The sequence below is a fragment of the Maniola jurtina genome, chromosome 10, assembly GCF_905333055.1.
Source record: "Maniola jurtina chromosome 10, ilManJurt1.1, whole genome shotgun sequence".
In the NCBI taxonomy this organism is placed as follows: domain Eukaryota; kingdom Metazoa; phylum Arthropoda; class Insecta; order Lepidoptera; family Nymphalidae; genus Maniola; species Maniola jurtina.
In genome coordinates this window covers 884,642-909,895 of record NC_060038.1, presented here as the reverse complement: position 1 = coordinate 909,895, position 25,254 = coordinate 884,642, and the positions used below count along the sequence as shown (strand labels likewise).

Sequence of the window (25,254 nt, the reverse complement as noted above, 5' to 3'; positions counted from 1 at the left end):
ATAATACACATTTTATTGTACTTTTTCTTCATTGTTCATAAATCATAACATTTAATCACTAATATTAATTATAAACACAGACAGTTATCCTATGTTAACTGTAAAAGTTAATGTGGGGATGCCGAGTTCACTATAAAATAAGTATATAAATATAATGTATAAATATCGCAATAATACAAATACATACATTTGAAAAAGAAAGTAAATTATTTGAACTTTTGAAAAATTGAGAGGGATTTGGAGTTTTTGCATCCTAAAAGCTTTTTGTTCCTTGTATATCATGGACTTCCACAAAGTAGCGTCCACTTCTATATTATAACATGTAATACCTAATTTTTTTATAGTACAGAGCAGTTGGCTCCTTATTTCCGACAAGTCCTTGGCCGCACGAAGGGCACTTGTGAGTGGGATCGCGTCGGAGCGTGCAGGATTTAATAAAACGAAGATTAAGTCCCTTGGCTCAGCTGATTAAATCTATTCCATAGCGTGTACAAGGCAATTTCCCTTCGGCACATTCTTTATCCGAGTAACCCCTCCGGGAGACTTTAAATTGACTCGGTACACTTTGGACTAGCTTGTTTATTTTTCGCGTTTTATTAAAGTCTAGAAGATGGCATTAGTATTATGAAAAGTTATTTTTGTGTATTCTTAGGCTAACTAACTATGGGTCTCATAAGAAAGCTCAGAGCGATGGAGAGAGCTATGCATGAAGTTTCTCTACGTGATAAAATCAGAAATAAGGAGATCCATAGAAGATGCGACATAGGTAAACGGGTTGCAAAGCTGAAGTGGCAATGGGTACATACTTATTTCGAAAACATGATAAACATTAGGGTCCCAAGATGCTAGAATTGTGACCTTGCACCGAAAAGTGCAGTGTTGCAAGACCTCCCACTAGGTGGGCAGACGATATCAAACGAGTTGCACAGAGCTACTGAGCTGGCGTAAGACCATAGCGTGTGGTTCTACAAGAGACCTATGTCCAGAAGTCTGTCGGTTGATAATGATGTATACTTACGTTATCTAGAATAGAATAGAATATATTTTTATTCAAGTAGACTTTTACAAGTGCTTTTGAATCGTCAAAATTATTTACCAGTGGTTCGGAATGCCGTTCCTACCGAGAAGTAAAGAACCAGCAAGAAACTCGACGGTTGTTCAATAAAATTAGCAGCTCAAGCGGTCCGTATATGACCTCTCTAACCTATGTGAGGGAAGGAAGCGTGAAGCAATCAATCGGGCTGGGAAGTATCGAGCGCGATGCGAATTGATTAAATCACTGAAGTCAACCACTCTGATTGCGGGGAAATGCGTTTTATTTCATCCACTCGGATTTGAGCAAAATGTACGAGTACCTACTTAGGTACTTACACTATTTTATATAGGGTGATAGATCTTTTTAGAGTTCCGTACCTCAAAAGGAAAAACGGAACCACTTTGTTTCACCAGCCAGGATCACTTTACTGCCTGTCTGTCTGTCTGTCTGTCCGTCCATCTGTCCGTCGTGTCTGTCAAGAAAACCTATAGGGTACTTCCCGTTGACCTAGAACTATGAAATTTGCCAGGAAGGTAGGTCTTATAGCACAAGTAAAGGAATAAATCTGAAAACCGTGAATTTGTGGTTACATCATTAAAAAAAAAATGTGATTCAATTTTCAAAGTAGAATAATTTTTTTAACTAAGAGAGGATGGCCACAGAGGGGATTAGTAGATAAAAATCCTACATAAACCGATGTCTTTACCAGGACGTCGGGCACCTTAAGGAGATTTGCTCCCTGTTAACAAAAAACGCTCCCACTCGCCATAATCGTACATAATAGAGGAAGAAGCTTCTGGGAATATTGAAATTGAGTCACTAAAGAGCCTAAAAAACTCCTTGTTAAAGTATTTCGATCCACCCCACGCGTGTATATTAAATTCCTTTGTAAATCTGTTGACACGCCGAGGAATCCGGTCTAAAAAGGGATTTAATTTTAACCCTTTATGACGTCAGAAGGACTGGCTGGCATAGTTGTGACAACGCATATCAATCGATTGCGATTGACTCAAGTCGGTAAAATGGATGAGTGACTGCCTTTATGGGTCAGAATTTGGCCTTTTCGTTTCCTGCATACCTCGCAGAACACATTAAGCCTTTGGTCCCGGTTATTAAACATCTGATAATAAATAACAAAATTCCTTTTTTTATGCTCAAACCTGTTTTTTTTTGCCAGACTTAATTTACCTATCGAAATTAAATTAAAAAGTTGTAATAAGTAATAACCCTGTAGGAACATGACGGTAAATATTTAGGCTGTTAGAAATCTTACTATTTATGTTTCGGTCTACTAACTTAGTTGAGATATCTAATTAGGCACCCACTCGGAGCAAGTAGGTACATTCTTGAAGTTCAAAGAAAGAATTACCAACCTTACAACATTTAAAAGGTATTTGTATGAAAATTTTTATCTTTTGAGATCCTTTGAAGAAGAAATTAAACGCCAACTGAGGCTTGTAATCTCATTTATTTACCAAGAATTAGCTCGATATTAAATGAGCTCTAATAGACAAAGAGCAAGGGAACAAATTCCCAAATGTGTTCATATTTTTTATTTTATATCACTCATATTACGTTTAATAAAATATTGACATGAAACTATTGATGTTCTAATATCATGGTAGAAAAGTCTTACTTACACTTGAACACATTTTGATTTTTGTACTCAAATATAGATAATCATCGTTATTTAGAAAAACATATTACTAAGTAACTACTTATATGTTTTAGGACTTAGGATTATGATAAAATATGGTACAGAGTTAGCTTACGTTCCGGGGATGGACACAGGCTACTTTTTATCCCGGAAAATAAAAAGTTTCCACGGGCTTTTTAAAGGCCCATCCTCTTAACCGATATGAAATTTGGTACAGAGGTAGCTTGCGTTTCTAAAATTGGCATAGGTAACTTTCATCACGGAAAAGCAAAGAGTTGCCATGGGATATAGAAAATACCTGAATCCACGCGGACGAAGTCGCGGGCATCATCTCGTTCTCGCGCGTCATCTAGACGCGTCCTAATTGAGAGTGGGTGCCGAGCGGCATGGAGAGTATGGCATCACGCCCGCTGCACGCACCCACTCCCACCTGGCTGCAGATTTATGGCCGCAAGCTCTTAGAGTATCACACTGTGAAGCTTGCAATTAACGCGACATCCGGGAACTAGAGTTACACGTAAGCACTCGAAGTAATTGGTGCAGTGGTTAACTCTGTAAGGTGTAATTAGACAAACAAAGTACAAAGCAATACCTGCAACTTGAAGTCTCGTCTGTTTCCTCGAATGGGTGGGCGAAAGTTTTAATATGACACGTATATACCTACAGTTAACTTAGCATGAGATTCTACATCTCACTAACGGTAATGATGATAGTATTCGAGTTGAAACACTTCAGTGTTAAGGTGAAAATTGACCTTAGACACCTTGTTTTAAAGTTCAAGTTCAAGTTCAAAATTCAAAAGTATTTATTACCTACTGCAATGATTCGAAATGTCCAAACAGAAGTAGTGTATTTTGTCTTAACCATTAATCAATAACACTTTCTGGACTCCTCAAAACCTATTTTATCAGGAGTTTTAAGTTTTCTCTAAGAGACTATTCAAACCGACTATGATATCTTTGGGAGGTCCATAACTAACTAGCAATCGATGATTCTAACTAGCATTAAGCCTATTTCATTTTGATCACGTAGTTAAGCTTAAAACCCGAGTAAAGTAAAATAATCCACTTTTGCCTTGAAAAGGTTGTCTGAGTAGAGATTGCTTGCAGCAATAAGACCGCCTTTGTACGCCAAGTTCGTATCTCATTAAGTTTTAAAGAAAGTTTGTTCACCTTTATTAATCTGTATAATATCTAGTAGCTTAGAGGAATATTATATGCATAGTAAAAATTATGAGTACACTAGATACTGCGGTACTATGTTTATATAAAGAGTAATAAAGTAAAATATTTAAATTTTATTAAAGCCTAGATGAAGCCCGCGAATTCATCATAGATCCCGGGTTGATCATAATGATGAAATAAAGTTAACCAATCAAACTCAATATATAACGCGTAAAAAATAAGTTCTCTAGCGCCATTTTAATTTTATGTGTCAAATGTCATGTCGAAAGTGGTCGAAAGTATGATTTTATGAAACGTACTTTCGACGTGATAGTTGACCCATAGAGCCAATGGCGCGTGAGAGGCTATTTTGTACGGACTATAATTATTGCATAGACACGTTCTAGAAACTAATATCTATATCTCTGGCTTGCCAGGTTTCCGTAAAAATAACTAGTTTAAAAGTTACACGGATTTAAAGCTTTGTATGTAAATTCTTGGCACCGTGTTACTTTGAAACTGTTTTTTTTTTAAATATAGGCAAGCGCTTGACACATTCACACCTGATGGAAAGTGATGATGAGGCCTTACCTAGAAGATGCTTATTCACACGTGTTGTAATAGATATAAGAAATTAGTTATAGTATCGACTAATTTGTGAGCAACTCATGTCAAACTCATTATTTTGACCACTTTCAAGTAAAGATTTTTATGTAATCCTGTGAGGATGATACTGCCATTGGCGGAATTAGAATGCCATATGCCTACTTTGTTGTATTAATTTACAAAGGCCAAAAAAACCAAATTAAATTTGAATTTCGCGGGCAGACCCATGGAAACCTGGCAAACCAGAGACATACATATTAGTTTCTAGAACGTTCCTCCAAAATTTCATTGAGTTTGATTGATATGAGAGCCAAACTACGTTTGTTTGGAGCGTACTACGAATAAATCCCTGTTAATTTTGTTACGTCGAACAGCTAGATTGGCTCAACTTTATTAAAGTTCGTTGGCTTCGAAAGCATTGAAATTCTCTTTAAAAATTAAGACTGCAATTAAAATTACGTTATGCCAATAGGTACCTGCGTTCTAAGGAAATCATTATGAAGTTTTTAATTTATGAACTTTACTTTCTAGTATACCTACTTAATTATAATGAAGCTGCCTTTACTTACTATGCTTTTGTAACTTCAAATTAGTTTTGCAGTTTCCTTAAATAACATAGTTCAACTCCTAGCAACGTGAGTTCAGGTTAAATAACCTCAGTTCTTACCTATAAGATACTACTTTGTATCACTTTCGCTGCATACCTATTATGTATATTAAACAAATTCCCTCTGCTCTCCCAGAAAATCAAGAAACTAAGTAGGTACCTACTGTTATAGGTAGTGAATTTTTTAGTTTCCACCAATAGATTTATTTACGTTTATCTTTAAAGCTTTGATGTAAGTAATATTTTGTTTTGTTTTGTTTCAGGCACAACAGGTGAGCAAACGAGAAAATTAATTGGCAAGCATACATAGTTCAATCTAACATTTTCAAGAGAAAACATTCTCTGTTGTTAAATTAAAAAGGATATTTTACGACTAGAGTGAGTCGAGGTATTCTAGGTTCTGGGAAGCAGGCCTCGCAGGTATCCTACGTCGGAACTTTACCAAGAGTGGGACGTTTTGAATGTAGTAATACGATAGCACGGAACCCTTCGTGTGTAAATCCTACTCGCGCTTGACAGATTTTATTAAAATTCACGGACAGATGGACTGGACTAAGCTAAAAGAATTCCTTGTTTTACTACGCAGATCTAAAAAACTTTTTTATTGGCTTTCATTCGCACCTGTAATATTTATGAAGCTTCCAATAATAGGCAAAAAGGGTTCGAAGTTGTTGAGTATTCAGGGTTGCGACGAGATCAAACGACAGATTATATAGGGCTTCCTACTTTAGTATCCGTTTTGACGACATCGGCTGAATTTCAAATTAGAGATAACTATGCAAACTATAACTATTCAATAACTAGTTATTGAAGCTAAGCTTCCTAGATAAGCCTTCGGCTTTATGATCGAAGGATCCCCGTTCGATTTCGGGCGTGCACCTCCAACTTTTCGGAGTTATTCAAGCAATTAAAATATATTAGTGAAGGAAAACATCGTGAGTAAACCTGCATGCCTAAGAGTTCTCCATACCTAGTGTTTTCAAAAGTGTGTGAAGTCTACCAATCCGCACTTGGCCAGCGTGGCTAAGTGCGGATTGGTAGACCTTTTCTCATTCTGATAGGAGACCTGTGCTCAGTAGTGAGCCACCGATGGGTTGATTATGATGGTGATGATGATATGATGATGATGATGATGAGGCAAAGCCGACGGCGCACCACGCTGACCAAGTCTGGATCCACAGAATTCACACACCTTTAAGAACATTACGGAGATCTCTCAGGCAGACAGGATTCCTCACGATGTTTTCCTTCACCGTTAAAACAAAGTGATTTAATTACTTAACTATACCCAAACCCTCCTTATTCTGAGAGGAGACCCGTGCTCAGTAGTGGGCCGGCAATGGGTTGAGATTATGTTGATGATGGCGTAGATCAGAATGTCATTCCTAACAAGAATATTCTATTCATCACAATCTATTAGTGTCAAAACAAAAATTAATGTCGCTATCATGAATCAACAAAAAGATTAATGGTGCAAAAGATTAATTAGCCACATAAAACTGCGTTCGGCATTCAGATATCGTTCCCACAAGGGATCAATCTGAAACGGCGGCGGCAAAAAGTAGGTATTATTCCGCATCCGCAGAACAAAAGACTTCGTTAAGAATTTCGTGTATCTGTTTTTATCAGAGTTGTTATCTGTATATATAATATATGTATAAAAGGAAAAGGAAAAGATCTATCAACGCACAGCTCAAACTACTGGACGAATCGAGCTGAAAATCGGTATGCAGATAGCTAGTATAACTTAGACATCCACTGAAAAAGGTTTTTTGAAAATTTTATTAAATCCCCTAAAGGAGTATAACAGGGGTTTGAAATTGGTGTAGTCCACGCGCATGAAGTCGAATAGGAGACTGACATCTTAACCACTAGGCTATCACCGCTTGCTATTGGTGCAAGCTGTCGTGCCTACATGAGAAGTGCACGAGGCCACGGGAGTGCATCTTACTGGGCGACGCGCAAGACAGGCGCACGGTTGTACAAGTTCCCGGAGCCTCTTAATATGCGCTGAGGATGGCCACCGAAGGAATTTTAATGGGTAGAAACCCCACATAACCCAATCCTCCTCAAAGAAATCGGGTAACTTAAAAGATTCGCCTCCCAATCGTCAGCTAAAACAAGTGTAAATTAAAAATTTATAACACCCCCGACAAGTGAAGGATACAGTAACTAGAAAAGAGCTGATAACTTTCAAACGGCTGAACCGATTTTCTCGGATTATAGCTAAGAACACTCTCGATCAAGCCACCTTTCAAACAAAAAAACTAAATTAAAATCGGTTCATTAGTTTAGGAGTTACGATGCTACAGACAGATATACAGATACATAGATATACACGTCAAACTTATAACACCCCTCTTTTTGGATCGGGGGTTAAAAAGGCTATCACTGCTTACATCCTGAGATGTTGCCGACGAAAAATCCCAACGGGTAGTGAAAAATCCAAACGATTTTCCGGCTCCCCGAAAGCTCCCCTATGGAAGTTTATTCTGTTAAATGGCCACCGCAGTTATAATGTCTCCAACATCAGTCTTAATTAGAAAATAAGACACTTAAGTTGCTCGAAGACCTAAGTAAAGACTTAATGGTTTTAGGTTTTACCAACTGTGGTGCGTGACAGGAAACCTAAAGATCTTAATGGTCGTCTATACGAGATTGTTCTTGCGCTTGCTTGTTTCAGTCTATAGACACAGACAGAATAAATTGTTCGTGGCTGAACTTAGAAGTACCTCACATGGTACAAGTACTACAGGGCCTCACACTAAAGTTTGTAAACACTGTTTTGTTAAGACAATAAAGATTTATTTATTTTATTTACCTATAAGTTATGTAACCTACTACTAGCTACAAATCTTTATAAGTTCTTATAATAAAACTGTAACTAGACGATTTCTGTACATTTTGAAAATTTTAAACGAAGGAATCATTGGGTATAATCGGGCGGGCGGGGTTGTCCATGTTAGTAATCGATTTCTACCTTTTCTCAATGCAATGTAAATGCAAGGTATGGGTTTCACATTATCATTCAGAATATTTTCAAGTTAAAACACATTCAAAACTATCTGTGGCATAGGCAGGCACACCCGGGCGAAGCCAGGGTATATCTAGTCTTCCTACAAAAGAAACCTATTTTATTTTTTATAATAATTTTTGTAATAACGGGATAGGGCATAAAGAGAATTTATATTTTCACCGAGCGTAGCCTCGGGGTTATATGTACTTAGTTAAAATCCAAATTAAATAAGCCCATAGTTCACCAAGGCCTTTAGGCAATTAAAACAAGCCCAACCCAAGATTATATGCCTGGAAAAAGGCAAATCCATTGTGCTGACATATTGTATGTTGGGAAGGGTGTAAAAAGGGCAGCTGTTATTCTTTGCCAGGTAAATAAGTGATAGAACACTTTAAAAGAAACATATTAACCTTATTTCCCTTTAATTTAGAGGTTAATTTAGAAGAGCAAAATATCAGTGGACCGATGTAAATGAACATGGAATGAACAAATTAGAACGGTGTCGTAATTTATCCGAAGTCAAAACGGAATATATTTACCTAATGAGTTTTTGATCACGCCTGTAAAAATTAACCAAATTAAGGTATTGGTATAGAAAATTGCAATTAAGAATTGTAACGAGTTGGCCGAGTAGCTAATTCATTTTTGTCAGACTTGCAAAAAGTAGGACTTTAGGGGGTGCTCAATTCGGCGCTCGTTTTTTTTCACGGACTGCCCAAATCAAGGAGTGTGATATTTTTAGGGTGTATGAAATGCACATAGAGTTTCTTTATTTCATCAAAACTTGTGAATGCCTTAACAGATTTAGATGTACCTATGGGATGTCACGTCGTCAGAATCCTGAGAGACACTATAAAGCACTAACTAAACTTCAAAAGTTAGCTTTCAAACTGACTTTCGATTTTGAAAGTCGATTCGATGAGATTTCTGTACCGAATAATTTTGAAATGAGAAGTTTTTTACATTTTATTTAGTTTTTTGTAGGACAGTCGTGTTTTTTAATTTTTGAATTACGACTTGTTAAATTAAAACGATGGAGGTAGACTAACAAGAAAGGGATAATAATAGTTATGACAATTTTGTTACACCTATATTTCCATAGGTTTACATACTGCACGTAACGAAATAATAGATAGCTTGATTGTACAGCGGCATTGCTGAGTAGACCAAAATCGTACCTACGAGTATATGTAGTGCTTTGTATGAAAAATAAATAGTTCTTTCAAAGCAAATAAAAAGGCAAAGTTATAACGCGTCCCAAAAAAAATCATCCAATTACGTACGAGTGTGTCATTCGTGGAGATTTCCATTTTAAGTACAAAGTGAGGGAACCTACATGACGGATGCGCCTTTATTACACGCTTCAGGTAATTTTCCCCCCTTTCCCCCCCATACACGTACGTAAGTAATACACATTTTATTCAGCCAACTTGAGTCTCGACTATATTTGAATATGAACATTTTGCACATTCATAACACAATTGAACTAGAGATGAATAATGTCACAGACAGTAGCATGTGAAAAACTACATGAAAAGCCTTTTTTAACCTCCGATCCAAAAAGAGGGGTGTTATAAGTTTGACGTGTGTATCTGTGTATCTGTCTGTAGCATCGTAGCTCGTAAACGAATGAACCGATTTTAATTTAGTTTTTTTTTTTTTTTGTTTGAAAGGTGGCTTGATCGAGAGTGTTCTTAGCTATAATCGAAGAAAATCGGTTCAGCCGTTTGAAAGTTATCTACTCTTTTCAAGTTTTCTTATAGAGGTTTTTGTGTCGGGGGTTTTTAAACTTTGACTTATTTATGCAACAGTTCAACTTGCTACCTTATATTATAAAGTAGCCTGTGAAAAATCACATGAAAAGTCAATTCTATGAATCAAAAATATGTGAAACTTATGCTCACTCAAAGTAGCATGTGAAAAGATACAAAGTACCAAGTGAGGGAACCAACATGATGGATGTGCCTTTATTACACGCGTGAGGTAATTTTTCCCCCTCTCACCCCTCACACTCGTAGGTAAGTAAAACACATTTTATTCAGGCAATTTGAGTCTATATTTGAATATGTATGAATATTTTGAACCAGAAATGAACTAATTGCATAGGTAGCGTGGAAAAATTTTATTGTGATTTTTCATATTCTATTTGTGTTTATACAAGAAAACACTTTTCACATGAAAAGGCCTTTCTTAGTAAGTAACACTTGTTACCAAAGTAGCCTTTGAAAAATTAATACGAATCAAAGTCTCACAAACTTTGAAAATTTTTACATTTTAATCCGGCTTTATTTTTTAAATAATAATATTATGGTCATTGCTAGCGAGTACACTTGCATCGTTGCGTTTTAGAAAGAGAAAAACATATCTACTTAGTTAAATTAATAAATAAATGTAGCAAACGATTGTAAGTTCAAATTGAAAAATTACTTACCGTGAAAAATCCCCTGTAAAAGTTTTGAAGAGAAAAAAAAAATACCAAGAAGTACCTATCTACTGCCAATCTCTAGGTTTTTTTTTTTAAAAAAAAAAAAGAATATTAGCCATGTTAAATGACTAATATTCCCCTTTCCTCTCCAACTAAGCGTCAGGCATGTGCTAGGAGTAGGTACGACAATAGTGCAACGGGCGGGGTTTGAACCGTCGACCTTTCGGTTTTCAGTCCACTCCTTTACCGGTTGAGCTATTGAGGCTCTGAAGTTGAACGTACCTACCTAACGTGGCTGGGTACCTAAGTTTATTTTTATGAGATGACAAGTTAACCCTTGACTGCGATCTAAACTGGTGACTTGGAAGGAGGAAGGCAATTTTACTCTCCCATACCTACCCCTAAATTAGTGGTGATAACATAACGATACAAAAATCCAAATCACGCGGAAGAAGTCGCAGACATCAATTATTTACCTATACAAATATAATATTATAAATGCGAAAGTGTGTCTGTCTGCTAGGTTTTCACGGTCCAACAGTTCAACCGATTTTAATGAAATTTGGTGTAGAGTTAGCTAACATCCTAGGGACGGACATAGGCTACTTTTTATCCTGGAAATACAAAGAGCTCCCAAGGGATTCTTAAAGACCCATCCGTTTAACCGATTTATATAAAACTCGGTACAGAGATAGCTTGCGTCTCGGAAATTGGCTTAGGCAATTTTTATCCCGGAAGATCAAAGAGTTCCCACGGGGTTTTTAAAAACCTAAACCCACGCGGACGAAGTAGCAGGCATCCTCTAGTATTATAATATTTCTACTAATTACCCCGTTGACAACATGGATCTTATTACGTTAATTAAAGAGCTTTTATAAAATCATTAGCGATTAATAATTTTAGGTAAGTATAATAGGAACCGATTGGTAGGCCTTAATTACAGCGTGGCGTAAAGTTTAAACCGCGTTTAATTAAAATCAACGATACAAATGTTTCACTAGATGCGGCACTCCATAGTACCAACGTTTTCCAACGAACATCAGTGTCCGCGCTCCTGTCAATCGTTTAGACGCAGTTAGTCCGTTTCTACGAATATTGATAAATTAGAACTTTTATTCTAAAATAAAACTTAACACCTCAGCAATAAATAAGTCTAAAAAATAAGGCTGTTATTTTTTGAGCCGCATTTATTTCATTTCTTAAGCATTTTATTTCTATGGTTACTCAGGGTGAGATCTATAGAGCGCACTCTGACTTTTCTTAGACTTAAGATAGAGTTAAAACAAGACAGAGATATATCTCTCATATAAATTTGTCTCGTTTTAACTCAATCTTAAGTCTGAGCAAAGTCAAAGTGCGTTCTATAGACCATAGCCTAGTAAGCGCCGCATCTAGTGCACATTTATATCGTTGATTAAAACGCTTTCGATTGTTTACCCTCCTCCGGGTACTTTCATAATCGATGTCATTGATTAAACAATTGAGCTTTCGACGCAGCCTTGATTAGATTTAATCCAAAAGCTTTGGAGAGCTTTGGAATTCAGCAAATAGGGGACTGTTCAGCGTTCGTATAAGCGGCGTTTAAAATCAGCCTAGTGGTTAAAACTTGGGCCTCTTCTCTGGGGAATCCGTTATTGGATCCCGGGCACACACCTCTATTTTCGGAGTTAGATATGTTAACTAAATATACAAGTTTAAATTAAAAATTTATTACACCCCCGACAAGTGAAGGTTACAGTAACTAGAAAAGAGCTGATAACTTTCGAATGGCTGAACGGATTTTCTTGGATTATAGCACTCTCGATCAAGCCACCTTTCAAACAAAAAAAAAACTAAATTAAAATCGGTTCATTAGTTAGAGCTACGATGCCACAGACAGATACACACGTCAAACTTATAGCATCCCTCTTTTTGGTTCGGGGGTTAAAAAGGAAAGCTGACTGACTGCCTGACCTATCAATGCACATCACAAACTACTGGACGGATCGGGCTGTTTGGCATGCAGATAGACATTATGACGTAGGCATCCGATTAGAAAGGATTTTTCAAAATTCAACCTCTAAAGTAGTAAAATAGGGGTTTGAAATTTGTGTAGTCCACGCAGACGAAGTCGCGGAACTCGGATGTTTAATTAAGTATAATACCTATTCTTGGAGAAATAGATAGTGATTTCATGTATACCGGCAAATCATCGATGAATATCTCTATTGGCCCAGTGAGAGGTAGGCCGTATGGGGGTGTGGCGTTGCTATGGCGAAAAAGTGTCTTCACGTCAGTATCCGTTGTGCCGTGTAATAATAGTCGCATTACTGCTATAAAAGGGGTAATCGAGAATCGTGTGTTTCTATTTATGTGTGTGTATATGCCTACTGACTCGCATGTGAATATTGTGGAGTTTAATGAATGCTTAGGTGAGCTTGTAGCTATGATAGATATGTGCGGCATTGAGTCTGTATACATGTTAGGTGATTTTAATGCGCATCTTGGCGAGCTATTCGGTAGGGAGCTATTAAATTTTTGCTCAGACCAACATTGGATATGCGCTGATGTTGCCAAGCTTGGACGGGACAGCGATACCTACACCTTTGTTAGTGATGCGCATGGGTGTCGGCGATGGCTCGATCATTGTTTGGTGACGGAGGCAGCTTGGATATCGATTAGGGATGTCAAGGTGCGCTATGATGTGTTCTGGTCGGATCATTTTCCCCTGGAGATAAGTTGTAATTTTGGTGTAACAAGAATTAAGTCCGTTTACAATACGGTTGTGAGGCACACAATGGTATCCGATCAGAACAGTAACATTGGAATCAAGTGGGGGGAAAAAACCCAGGTTGACATGTACACCGAAATGTGTTCTAGTTTACTGAAGAAAGTAGATTTTCCCAGCGAGCTAAGTATATGTTGTGACAAAATGTGTACAGATGAAACTCATAGGTTAGTTATTGACGAGCTGTACCAAAGAATTGTTCAGGTGCTACAGAAGGCAGCAATCGCGAGCAATCAGCCTGGAAGGGTCAGCAAAGGTAGACGGGTAGCGGGATGGAACAGGTATGTCAAAGAAACTCATAGGGAAGCTCGTGAGAAATTTCTGATTTGGAAACAACATGGTATGCCTTTTAGGGGTAAAATGTATAACGATATGAGGGAAAGTAGGAGTAAATTCAAAAATAAGTTAAAATTTTGTCAAAATCATAAAGAGCAGCTACAGATGGACGCGTTAGCAGAGAAACATAAGCAGAAGAATTTTAATAAATTTTGGAAGGAAACAAGAAAATTGAATCCTAGTGGCGGCCTCCCCGTGAGCGTTGAAGGTGAGACGAATGCAGGGCGCATAGCTAATTTATTTAAAGAACATTTTAGAGTATGCTCTACCCAAACTCGGGCGTCGCTGTCTCGGGGATGTACACAAGTTTTGAACTCTTCTCTCTCGTTCAGTGCAAAAGAGGTGAAGAGTGTCATAAAGAACTTATCGAGGGGAAAGTCGCCGGGGCACGATGGGCTGAGTGTGGAGCACCTTATATACGCGGGACATCACATCTATCGTGTACTTGCCATGCTTTATACGTTCTGCATTCGTCACTCCTATCTTCCAGAAGACTTAATGGAAAGCGTAGTGGTTCCTGTAGTTAAGAATAAAACAGGCGATATTTCAGATAAAAGTAACTATAGACCTATATCGCTAGCTGCGATATTAGGAAAAGTGTTTGATGGTCTGCTAGATCGTCAACTTAGTGAATATGTCGAGCTAAATGATGCACAATTTGGCTTTAGACAAAATCTGTCCACGGAAAGTGCTATACTGGCACTCAAGCAGACCGTCAAATACTACACGGACAGGAAAACACCTGTGTACGCTGCCTTTCTTGACCTTTCCAAGGCGTTTGATCTAGTCTGCTATGATAAGCTCTGGGAGAAGCTTCGGAGCTTAAATGTGCCGTCAGAGATAGTAAGCATTTTAAAATATTGGTACAGCTCTCAAAAAAACAAGGTGAGGTGGGCTAATTCTTACTCAGAGTCGTATCGTCTAGAGTGTGGCGTTAGGCAAGGCGGTTTAACATCTCCTACTTTGTTTAACATATACATAAACCAGCTGATTGATGAGCTCAGCGGAACTGGAATCGGCTGCTCTATTGATGGAACTATGATCAATAATCTAAGCTATGCAGACGATATGGTATTGCTGAGTCCATCAATTAGCGCACTCAGAAAGCTCCTCAAGATATGCGAGACCTATGCTGCGTCACATGGACTCGTATACAATGTGAAGAAGAGTGAGCTCCTGATATTTAAGAGCAAGGGAAACACTGTAGTCGATGTCCCACCCGTAACCCTTAACGGAGTTGCACTTAAGAGAGTGACTGAGTTTAAATATTTGGGGCACATTGTGACAGACGATATGTCTGATGTTAGAGACATTGAGAGGGAGCGTAGGGCGTTGGCGGTCCGATGCAATACTCTAGCCCGCAGGTTTGCACGGTGTAATAGGGAGGTAAAGCTTACTTTATTTAAAGCGTACTGCCAAACATTTTACACGTGCAGCCTGTGGGTGACGTATACCCATAGGGCCTACAGCGACCTACGTGTGCAGTACAACAATGGGTTCAGGGTACTGATGGGGCTGCCGCGCTGGTGCAGTGCATCACAGATGTTCGCAGAGGCTCATACAGACGACTTTTACGCAATCATGAGAAAAAGAGCTGCATCTGTGATGAGCAGAGTGCGCGGGAGCTCCAACAGTATTTTGAACACATTGGCTGCAAAGTGGGAAAACCCCTTTATGAAGCACTGGGTGTACATACATATGAACACCCAGTGGTCCCGAAGCTACATGAACTGAGCCTAATTTGACAATTAATAATAATGTAATTTAATTTAGTTGAATTTAATTTGATTTAATTTATTTTAATTTAATTTAATTTGGTCTGATTTGATTTAATTTAATTTAATCTGGTTTGATTTAATTTAATCTGATTTCATTTGACTTGATTTGATTTAATTTAATTTAATTTAATCACTAACATAGTTCATAAGACCCTGTTACTAACACTATATGGATGAATGGAATAGTCCGAAATAAATGTTTTATTATTATTATTATTATAATTAAATATCATCACCTGTGTGAAGGAAAACATTGTGAGAAAACATGCATGCCTGTAGCGTGGTTTTTTTTTTTAATTATATAGACTAGCGCTTGGCTGCAATTAGACCTGCTAGCAAGTGATGATGCAGCCTAAGATGGAGCGCGCTTGCCTAGCAGTTGCCTATTCACTCTTGACTTGAAGGTACCCATATTATAAGTGGACGGGAAAACTGACGCCGGAAGGGCGTTCCATATCCTAGCGGTTCGAATTAGGAAAGAGGAGGCAAATCGTTTCGTACGTGTTCGAGGAATTTCGACTACGTACGGATGCAGACCTTGACGATGCCTGGCAGTACGATGGTAGAAAGGTGAAGGAGGAACCAGGTGGTAATTAGCAACGGCTAAAACCTTCCACCTAACCAAAAAACAGGACATTATTATTGGTGAAAGATGATGATGAAATGACAGAAAACTTTCATAGTAGAGAAGAAGAAGTGAAATCGAAATAAAAACTGTATTTCTCATGCAGTATTAGAAAATGAAATTGTATGGCGCGTGATGCGCGCACGTTTTGTGTAGTTTAGCTCCATCCATAGATAATACACTGATGCCTCTATCAGAAATTCTGAAATTGGTGTGATTCAGGTCAATCTGCATACATCGCAGTTCTCACGCTACGTGGACGTGATTTGCATACGTTGCACGGAACCGATACATGATCTGATATCCAAATAACTCTTTTTAGGGTTCCGTACCTCAAAAGAAAAAGGAACCCTTATAGGATCTCTTCGTTGTCCGTTCGTCCATCCGTCTGTCCGTTTGTCCGTCTGTCGTGTCTGTGAACACAACCTGTACAGTGAAATTTGGCAGGTAGATAGGTCTTATAGCACAAGTAAATGGAAAATCCGAAAACCGTGAATTTGTGGTTACACCACAAAATATTAAAAAAATCTTACTTTGAAAATACATGAAATTTTCAAAGTAAGATAACTACCAAGTGGGGTATCATATGAAAGGGCTTTGCCTGTACATTCTAAAACCAATTTTCATTTATTTTTATGCATTTAATTTTTCTTTGATTTATCGTGAAAAATGTAGCAAAAAATGCCCGAGTACGGAACCCTCGGTGCGCAAGTCTGACTCGCACTTGACCGGTTTACACAGGCATAAGTAACATAGGCCTTCGCTAGTGAATACTTACTATACCCTGTCCTCATTTAGGTACCTAGTTGCTTCCCGCTACCCGCTTTATATAGTCGTTATGGCTATTTTCTCTATCTGCAAAGAATATTCTAACAAAGGAATTTCAAATGTATTTGTATAGTTTCTGTGCTACACAAGTGTGGACGTCCACTGTTGAACATTAGATAGGCCTTCACTAGTGAGTATCTACTACATCTCCCTGTCATCATTTAGTTTAACGCTTTATATCGTCAGTCCTCGTACTGGAATGCGATATTAGGTTAGTTCCCTTTAACTATTTTCTCTGTCTGCAAAGGATGTTCTAATACCAAGGAATTTCAAATGTATTTGTGTAGTGTCTGTACAAAGGTGCGCCACTGTGGCTTGAGGGGAAATGATTTGCTTCTGGGAAGTCGTCTCCTTTGACCAACCGAGCGCACCTGTGGGTAAGGCTGCCATCTGTTAAATCCATAAAACTAGGGCAAGGAGTTCGAAAACGACGTATTTTAGAGCGTACTTTATAACACAGATCCACATTAAGAAAGCATTATTTTTTAATTAAAAATAGCGAGCAAACGAGCAGGCGGGTCGCCTGATGTTAAGTGATTACCGCCGCCCATAAACATTTGCAGCATCAAAGGAACCGCTGATGCGTTGCCAGCCTTTCAGGAATTTGTTGTAATCTAGTGAGAACACCGCCGATGGGAGTTGATTCCACAGTTTGCATGTGTGTGGAAAAAAGGATCTGGCGCAACGGGCGGTCGAACTGCACCACGCAACCGTTGTGAGGGTGAAATTGCTTACTACCGTGGTGTGCGGTGCGGCTGTAGAAAAAGGAGGGTGGAATGAGGTCAAACAGCTTTTTATTTATTTATTTATTTATTTACTAAAGTACCGCCCACAGAGTTACACATTTAAATTATACATGTTGTTCCTTAAATTAGCTTACTTACGGGCAGTCACAGCGTGCATTAACATAAACATAAGTCGTACAGTAAAATATAAAATATAATATAATAGCTAACCTAAGGACAATGAAAAAATACCTAAGTTATAAATTTTAAAAGAATATAATAAGATGGAAATTAAGTTAAAGTAAAGTTAAGTTAAACTAAGCTAAATTATTAGCTTTTCATAGCACTTTTTGATAATTTCAACGGAATCTTTCCGAAATGCTGAAATCCTCAATCCACGCGGACAAAGAAGGACAACAAGTGTAAATTGAAAATTTATAACACCCTCGACAAGTGATGGTTACAGTAACTAGAAAAGAGCTGATAACTTTCAAACGACTGAACCGATTTTCTTGGATTATAGCTAAGAACACTCTCGATCAAGACATCTTTCAAACAAAAAAAAATAAATTAAAATCGTTTCATTAGTTCAGGAGCTACGATGCCACAGACAGATACACAGACACACATATACACAGATACACACGTCAAACTTATAACACCCCTCTTTTTGGGTCGGGGGTTAAAAAAGATTTTATTACCTGTGATTATTACCTTTGATTACGTAAGATTATCTATGTAATGAGAATACCAACCAGCTTTTCCATTGTTTAGTATTTTAGCCCGATGTTAAACAGATACACAAAATTAGCATACCAATAATAATATTATCCGAGCCCAGTACCAAACTGATTTTCTAAAGCAAAATTACAAACATTTTCAAAACTCATTTGCTATTTCATGCAAAAGAGTTAGTAGAATCCATCCTCATTTGAATACGCAAATTTTGCTTAGGCTCAATCCCACTACCAGCGATCCAGAGTTATGAAATTATGAGTTAATTATTCCGTTGAGGAGATTGACAAATTTTAAAAAAATACATATATCTTCTGCATAAGGTCCGGCATTCACTAAATTGGAGATAGGCGGATTATGTATTTAGCAGATCAATCATAGTATTGATAGATGACGTGAAAAAATTATCACATCATCAATATTTATTAAGTACAAGCTATATTATTAGATAGATTACTTATTATACGTAAACAGGTGAACGCGGATCGCATAATTCAGAACTCTAGACCTCCGGCAGTGGCATCGAAGCTTTAGATTATGTAATTCAGCGTTTTATCGCTACCTACCCAAAGCAATTACCTGCCCATACTCTTGAGACCCCAGTATTAAATTATTTGACTACCTATAGTAGAAGATGTAATGACATCACTATCATGATCAACCTATCGATACCCGACAGAGGTGAGAAAGGTTTCCTCACAATGTTGTCATAACTATGAAAAGTTTGAGGTGCGTGCCCCAAATCAAACCCCTGACCCATCGAATATAGGAAGCCGACTTCTTAAAACCACAAAGCTATCGCAGCCAAATGACATCACTTGTTATCAATGTGATTATCAAAAAAGCGAAGAACAGATGAAACAGATATAAAGGTGATTGTGTTCCAAATAATATCAAAAAAACCCGGCCAAGTGCTAGTCAGACTCGCGCACTGAGGGTTCCGTACTCGGGTATTTTTTCCGACAAAAAAGTGATCCTTTTGAGATACGGAACCCTAAAAAAGAATAGGAAGATTTTATGATACAATATAAATAATTATCTACGTAGAACATAGCCCTTGAGTTTTATAAGAACACTCTACCTGTGACCTTGGCCTTCTAATTATGACAAAACAAAAGAGATTTCATCTTAGCTATCTCTTCATCAACAAACCTTGTGGAAACATTGAGCAGTCCTCAAAAGAGTCAGGCTTTACGTTTAAGGGGAAGCTCACGGCATAAAACTTATTTGAACATTAATTCTAAAGCTAAACTCTTATTGATTAACTTTGGAAAATAATGACGCAGTTCAATAGTTGATTAGGAAGTTATAATCTGCTATTTACCCCGTAATTAGAAATCGGTATATTAACTTTACTTTAAAATTGTTCTTAAATACTTACACTTTCTATGCTTTGATCAATAATAGGTAAGTTGTATTACCTAACTAGGTACTAGCATATTTAGTCGGTTTCGCCTGCGTGAAGTGTGGAATTTCTGATTGGGAGTCCATCTTTCTCAGAAAAGTTAGGTGCAAAAAGTTTTTAGACACAGGCAGGGTACAGTCAGGTTCAAACAGTGACTGTACGATGATAATACCAGTCAATCTATATCCATCAAATTCAAATTCAAATTCAAATTCAAATTATTTTTATTCAATTAAACTTTTACAAGTGCTTTTGAATCGTCAAAATAATCTACCACTGGTTCGGAATGCTGTTCCTACCGAGAAGAACCAGCAAGAAACTCGGCGGTTGCTCTTTTCAAATGTACAATTTACAATAATATGCCATACTGTATACAAGCAATTGCAGCGCCGTGTATTGCTGGAGCGCATCAAATCCAAGCTTTTTTGTCATTTACATAATCTTCGATTGTATAATAAGCTTTTTTCAGGAGCATACTTTTAATAGATTTTTTAAACTCTTCTCATCTTAGATATATATAAAGGAAAAACTGACTGACTGACTGACTGATCTACCTCCGTACAGCTCAAACCACTGGATGGATCAGGCCAAAGTTTGTCATGCAGATAGCTATTATGACATCCGATAAGAAAGGATTTTCGAAAATTCAACCCCTAATCCAGTGCGGGATAGCGCGGGTGACGTACCTCATGCCTCCAATTGCCATCTCGACCTGTCGCGTACTACAGGTAGATGATCGTACTCGGTACGTTAGAGATTACAAAGTTCATTACCCTAATCAAATGCCGTGGAATCATACTTCACACTAATATTATAAAGGCGAAAGTTTGTATGTGTGTGTGTGTGTGTGTGTGTGTGTGTGTGTGTGTGTGTATGTTTGTTACTCCTTCACGCAAAAACTACTGGACGGATTTGGCTGAAATTCAGAATGGAGATAGATAATATCCTGACTAATATTATAAAGGCGAAAGTTTGTGTGTGTGTGTGTGTGTGTGTGTGTATGTTTTCCCGGAAAACCAAAGAGTTCCCACGGGATTTCGAAAAACCTAAATCCACGCGGACGAAGTCGCGGGCGTCAGCTAGTACTTTATAATTTACACAGAACAATAGAGGGAACATAAAAAATCATTGCTTAAAAGCGTTTTGCGATACTGTAGAGAGCAGGCCATTGTGATCGCTCCTTTTGTAGGCCGTTTCACCTTTTACCGTTTATTTTAGGAACAGGTTAGGCTGAATAGTCAGTCAATGACTTCAATAGATTTTAAAAGAAAATGTGTACTTAACTGTACTTTTATCTAAATAAGTTAAGAGGCAATTTTGTACAAAGGTTATTTCTTCGTTACTTGTAGGTACTCTAATGAAGTACATTTTTACACAACGGCGCAGAAAAGGAGTGTAATGTTTTCCGGTTTTATGTATGTTTAGTTTATTTGTTCTACCATAACTTCTAAATGCCTGAACAGATTTTTGGAAAAAATTTATATAGTGACTGTCTGGCGCCATTTTTAGTTTGAAAATTATTGCTTTTTAAAAGCTTTTTATAATTCGTTTTTCAGCAGAGCAGTCGTGTTTTTTAATGTTTCTAACTTTTTAAATAACGACTTGCTATGGGTTTATTTTTTATTTATTTGTTCAGACACAAGTCGGCTTTGATTGCAATCTCATCTGGTGGTAAGTGATATGCAGTCTAAGATGGAAGCGGGCAAATCTGGAAGGAGTATGGTCGTACCGGAAAGCAAATCGCTTGGCTACACGGCTTTGTCAGGTAGAGTAGTAACTAACCACGGCCGAAGCCTCCCACCAGACCAGACCATTAATTTAGGGAGGTCGTCAAGGGATATATTTTTATTCGATGACAGGTTTTTGACAGATCACGGCCCAACCATGTCCGACGCGTGATTTGCTAACCAGTGATCAATGGATCATCACCCGAGTGAACTAATGAAAGCCATCAAACTCATTTGACATTTATTTTTAATCCAATGAAGGTTTTCTACTAAAAAATATTTTAATATCACTCAGTGAAGCAGCAATGTAGAATCAGCTTTCATATAGCGATGATCAATCACTGAGTAGGTACCTACCTAAGCGAACCTGTAGAATCATCGGTTTTGTGTAAATAGACTTCCTAGACCTTGAGATTAAATGACGGATTAATTATTCGGTAAATCTGTCCGTCCTTTTGAACATTTTTCTCAATTTGGCGCGGTCGTTAAACAAGGCTATAATTAACGAGCAATGAAAAGGTCCACAGCCATAATTGGATGGCGATTAACCCGGTATATACCTACTGTTCAAATTCCTACAGGTTTCATAACACTTTACAATTTTAATACATTGTTTAATATCAAAATATTCAAATTCAAAATTAATATTTATTTCATGTAAACCTAATGTAAACCAAGGAGGTAGGTATTCTCTGGAAGAGAATTATACCTGTAGGACTTATTTATACCCTATATTGGTTGGTGCATTCAATTTTTAAATGCATTAAAGAGTTTAAAACAAAACAAACAAAAACCAATGTGTGACATGTCAAGGCCAACCAATCACAAACATGTTTTCAAAAAACATTCGAAATTCAATATTCGAAAACACAGCTTCGTTTGTGATTGGTTGGTGCCTCAAAATAGCGCCCACTGAGATTTTTGGCTCTATCATTTGTATGGGATTAAGTAACAGAGAGAGAGCGCTATGCTAACTTCTTTCCGCGCATAGGGATAGCATATTCCGGAAAATAGATTCCACTGAGAAAAACATATAAGAAAATTGTATTAACTTTTCTCAAAAGGTGTAGTTTCAGGTAACAAGAAAGCAAGGCAATCTGGGCTTTTATTTCTGGAATGAGCTAGCGAGGACAAAAACGAAAAATAGAAGTTGCTCATTGTTACGAAGCTTTTCGAGAAATGTAGCCTTCATTCTTGGTACCATCCCACGCATTATAGAAAACTCCTGCGTGTTATGCGGCTGCATGGTTTTCCATTTAGGACTTAGTCGAATTACTTGGGAAGTTGCAATAAACTTACTAAGTATTGTATGAATTTCACTACTTATAGAATGAACTCATCATCATGATCAACCCATCACCGGCACACGGCACAGGTCTCCTCTCAAAATGATATGGGTTTAGGCCACAGTCCGCCAGACTGGCTAAGTGCGGGTAACCTCCACCTCCCGAATAGAAGGCGGACCTCTTAACCAAGTAGGCTATCACGACTCATCAAAGGATTTTTAGGGTTCCGTACCTCAAAAGGAAAAACAGAACCCTTATAGTATCACTTTGTTGTCTGTCTGTCTGTCTGTCCGTCCGTCGTGTCCGTTAAGAAAACCTAAAGGGTACTTCCCGTTGACCTAGAATCATAAAATTTGGCAGGTAGATAGGTTTTATAGCACAAGTAAAGGAATAAATCTGAAAATCGTGAATTTGTGGTTACATCACAGAAAAAAAAAAAAGTTTTAATTTTCAAAATAAGATAACTATACCAAGTGGGGTGTCATATGAAAGGGCTTTACTTGTACATTCTAAAAAAGTTTTTTTTTTATACATCATAGTTTTTGATTTGTCATGCAAAATGTGAAAAATATACAAATGTAATGCGGAACCCTCGGTGCGCGAGCTTGACTCGCACTTGGCCGGTTTTTTACCGCTGAGCCTCCACGATTATAATCAACGAATGGCAAAAAAGGCGTTGACTGGCAACCACGATAATTAAATGGCAACACAGCGCGTAGCGAGGCCAGCGACCACCCGCGGGCATCGTTCGGCGCAATGTACCGCGTGTCGTTATAACCGGATGTTTCGCTACATGGAACGTAATGCTTGTTATGGGAAAGAACAACATTGCACGCTTAATAAGAATTTTTGGCAAGAAAAAATTGTTGACTAATTTTAGTTTTTTTAATGTTAGTTTTTAGGGTTCCGAACCTCAAAAGGAAAAGGGAGTTTATACTCCCTCCGGGTATATAGGATTGATGTCTGTCTGTCCGTCTGTTCGTCTGTCTGTCGGTCCGTCTGTCATGTCTGTCAAGTAAAGGAAAAAATCCGAAAACCGTGAATTTGTGATTATCTAACCATTTGTTCATGAACAAATAAATAAATAGTATTTTTAATTTTCGAAGTAAGATAACTATACCAAATGGGGTATCATATGAAATGGTTTTACCTGTATATCCTAAAACAGATATTTTTATTTATTTTTATGCATAACAATTTTTGATTTATCGTGCAAAATGGCCTTTTTGAGCTAGGTTTTTCACTAATATCCTGATTTTATTCCACATGGAACTCTTTTGTAAAAATTCACCCCTAGGAACTTTTTTTAAACCTGTACTAAAAGTACAACTCCAAAAGACCACCAAAAGCTAGCAAAAGTTAGACGTAGTATAACAAAGGGAAAACTTTGTACCCTAAAAGTCTCGTAACTTAGCTTTCGCCATAGCTACCGACAAGACGTGGCTGCTACGAGTACGTATGTAGTTACTTAGTTACTTACCTACTGAAGGCTATCTTTCAATTTGCCTTGCCAGCTTTTAAACTCGTAAAAGGAAAATCTGACTGACTGACTGATCTATCAACACACAGCTCAAACTACTGGACTGATCAGGCTGAAATCGGCCTATTATTTCGTAGGCATCAGCTACGAAAGGATTTTTGAAAATAGTCTCAGGTAGTTGAATTTTCAAAGTCCCCTTAGGACCTAAGGGGTTAAAATAGGGGTTTGAAAGCATGAAAGTCTGTTAGTTTGAAGTTAGAATCTTGAAATTGTGTATTCACGCGTACTGTGACAAACATAGAAAACGTGAATCAAGGTTTTTGGAAAATTTAACCTCTGAGTCGGAAAAACTTATAGAGGAATTTCTTTAAATCCACTTTTTTAAATTTTGAGACGACGAAATCGCGGCCAACTGCTAGTCTATACTAATATTATAAAGAGGAAACCTTTGTATTTTTGTATTTTGTATGTTTGTATTGAATAGGCTCAAAAACTACTGGACCGATTTCAAAATTTCTTTTACCATTACTTAGAGGGATTCTTCCGAATCCGTATAGGCTATATTTTATCCCGGAAAATAGAAAAAATAAATGTCCACCCGTGCGAAGCCGGGGCGGGTCGCTAGTATCTTTATAATCGTAACCGTCTCGTCGTTTGAAACAACCCACTTAGCTCGCAGCATTGTTATCGCGGAGGGAAAGCAAGTGCATAATGCACCGTGGTTTATGCCCCATTAGCGCGCGACGGCTTTACTTAACCAGTTCGCATGCAGTTTGCGAGCTTTACGTAAATGCGATTAACACAGGATGGAACTGCCAAACTTATATTGTCGTGACTAAGTTATACGTTTCAGTTCGAAGCTTGAGGAAAATGGGTACAAACTAAGGCGGAAGACGCGGGTTGATGCGCGGTAACATCAGATAACGGAAATTTCGTTATCTGCGATAGCGGAAATTTCGTTAGCTGTGCGCGGTAGGCACGTTGATTGCATCGTTGCGCGGCCAAATTTGGATATGCTGATACAGGGTGTAACTCTGGTTACACCAAAAACG

The 25,254-nt window shown here is 37.8% G+C and overlaps 1 protein-coding gene across 1 annotated transcript in view; it reads left to right on the top strand.

Moving 5' to 3' along the window:
• Positions 1-25,254, top strand: part of LOC123868939 — a 110,703-nt gene that overhangs the window by 42,741 nt on the left and 42,708 nt on the right. The window contains exon 2 of the mRNA XM_045911636.1: positions 5,333-5,341. Coding sequence (XP_045767592.1) covers positions 5,333-5,341 — 9 coding nt within the window. The remainder of the gene's footprint in view (positions 1-5,332; positions 5,342-25,254) is intronic.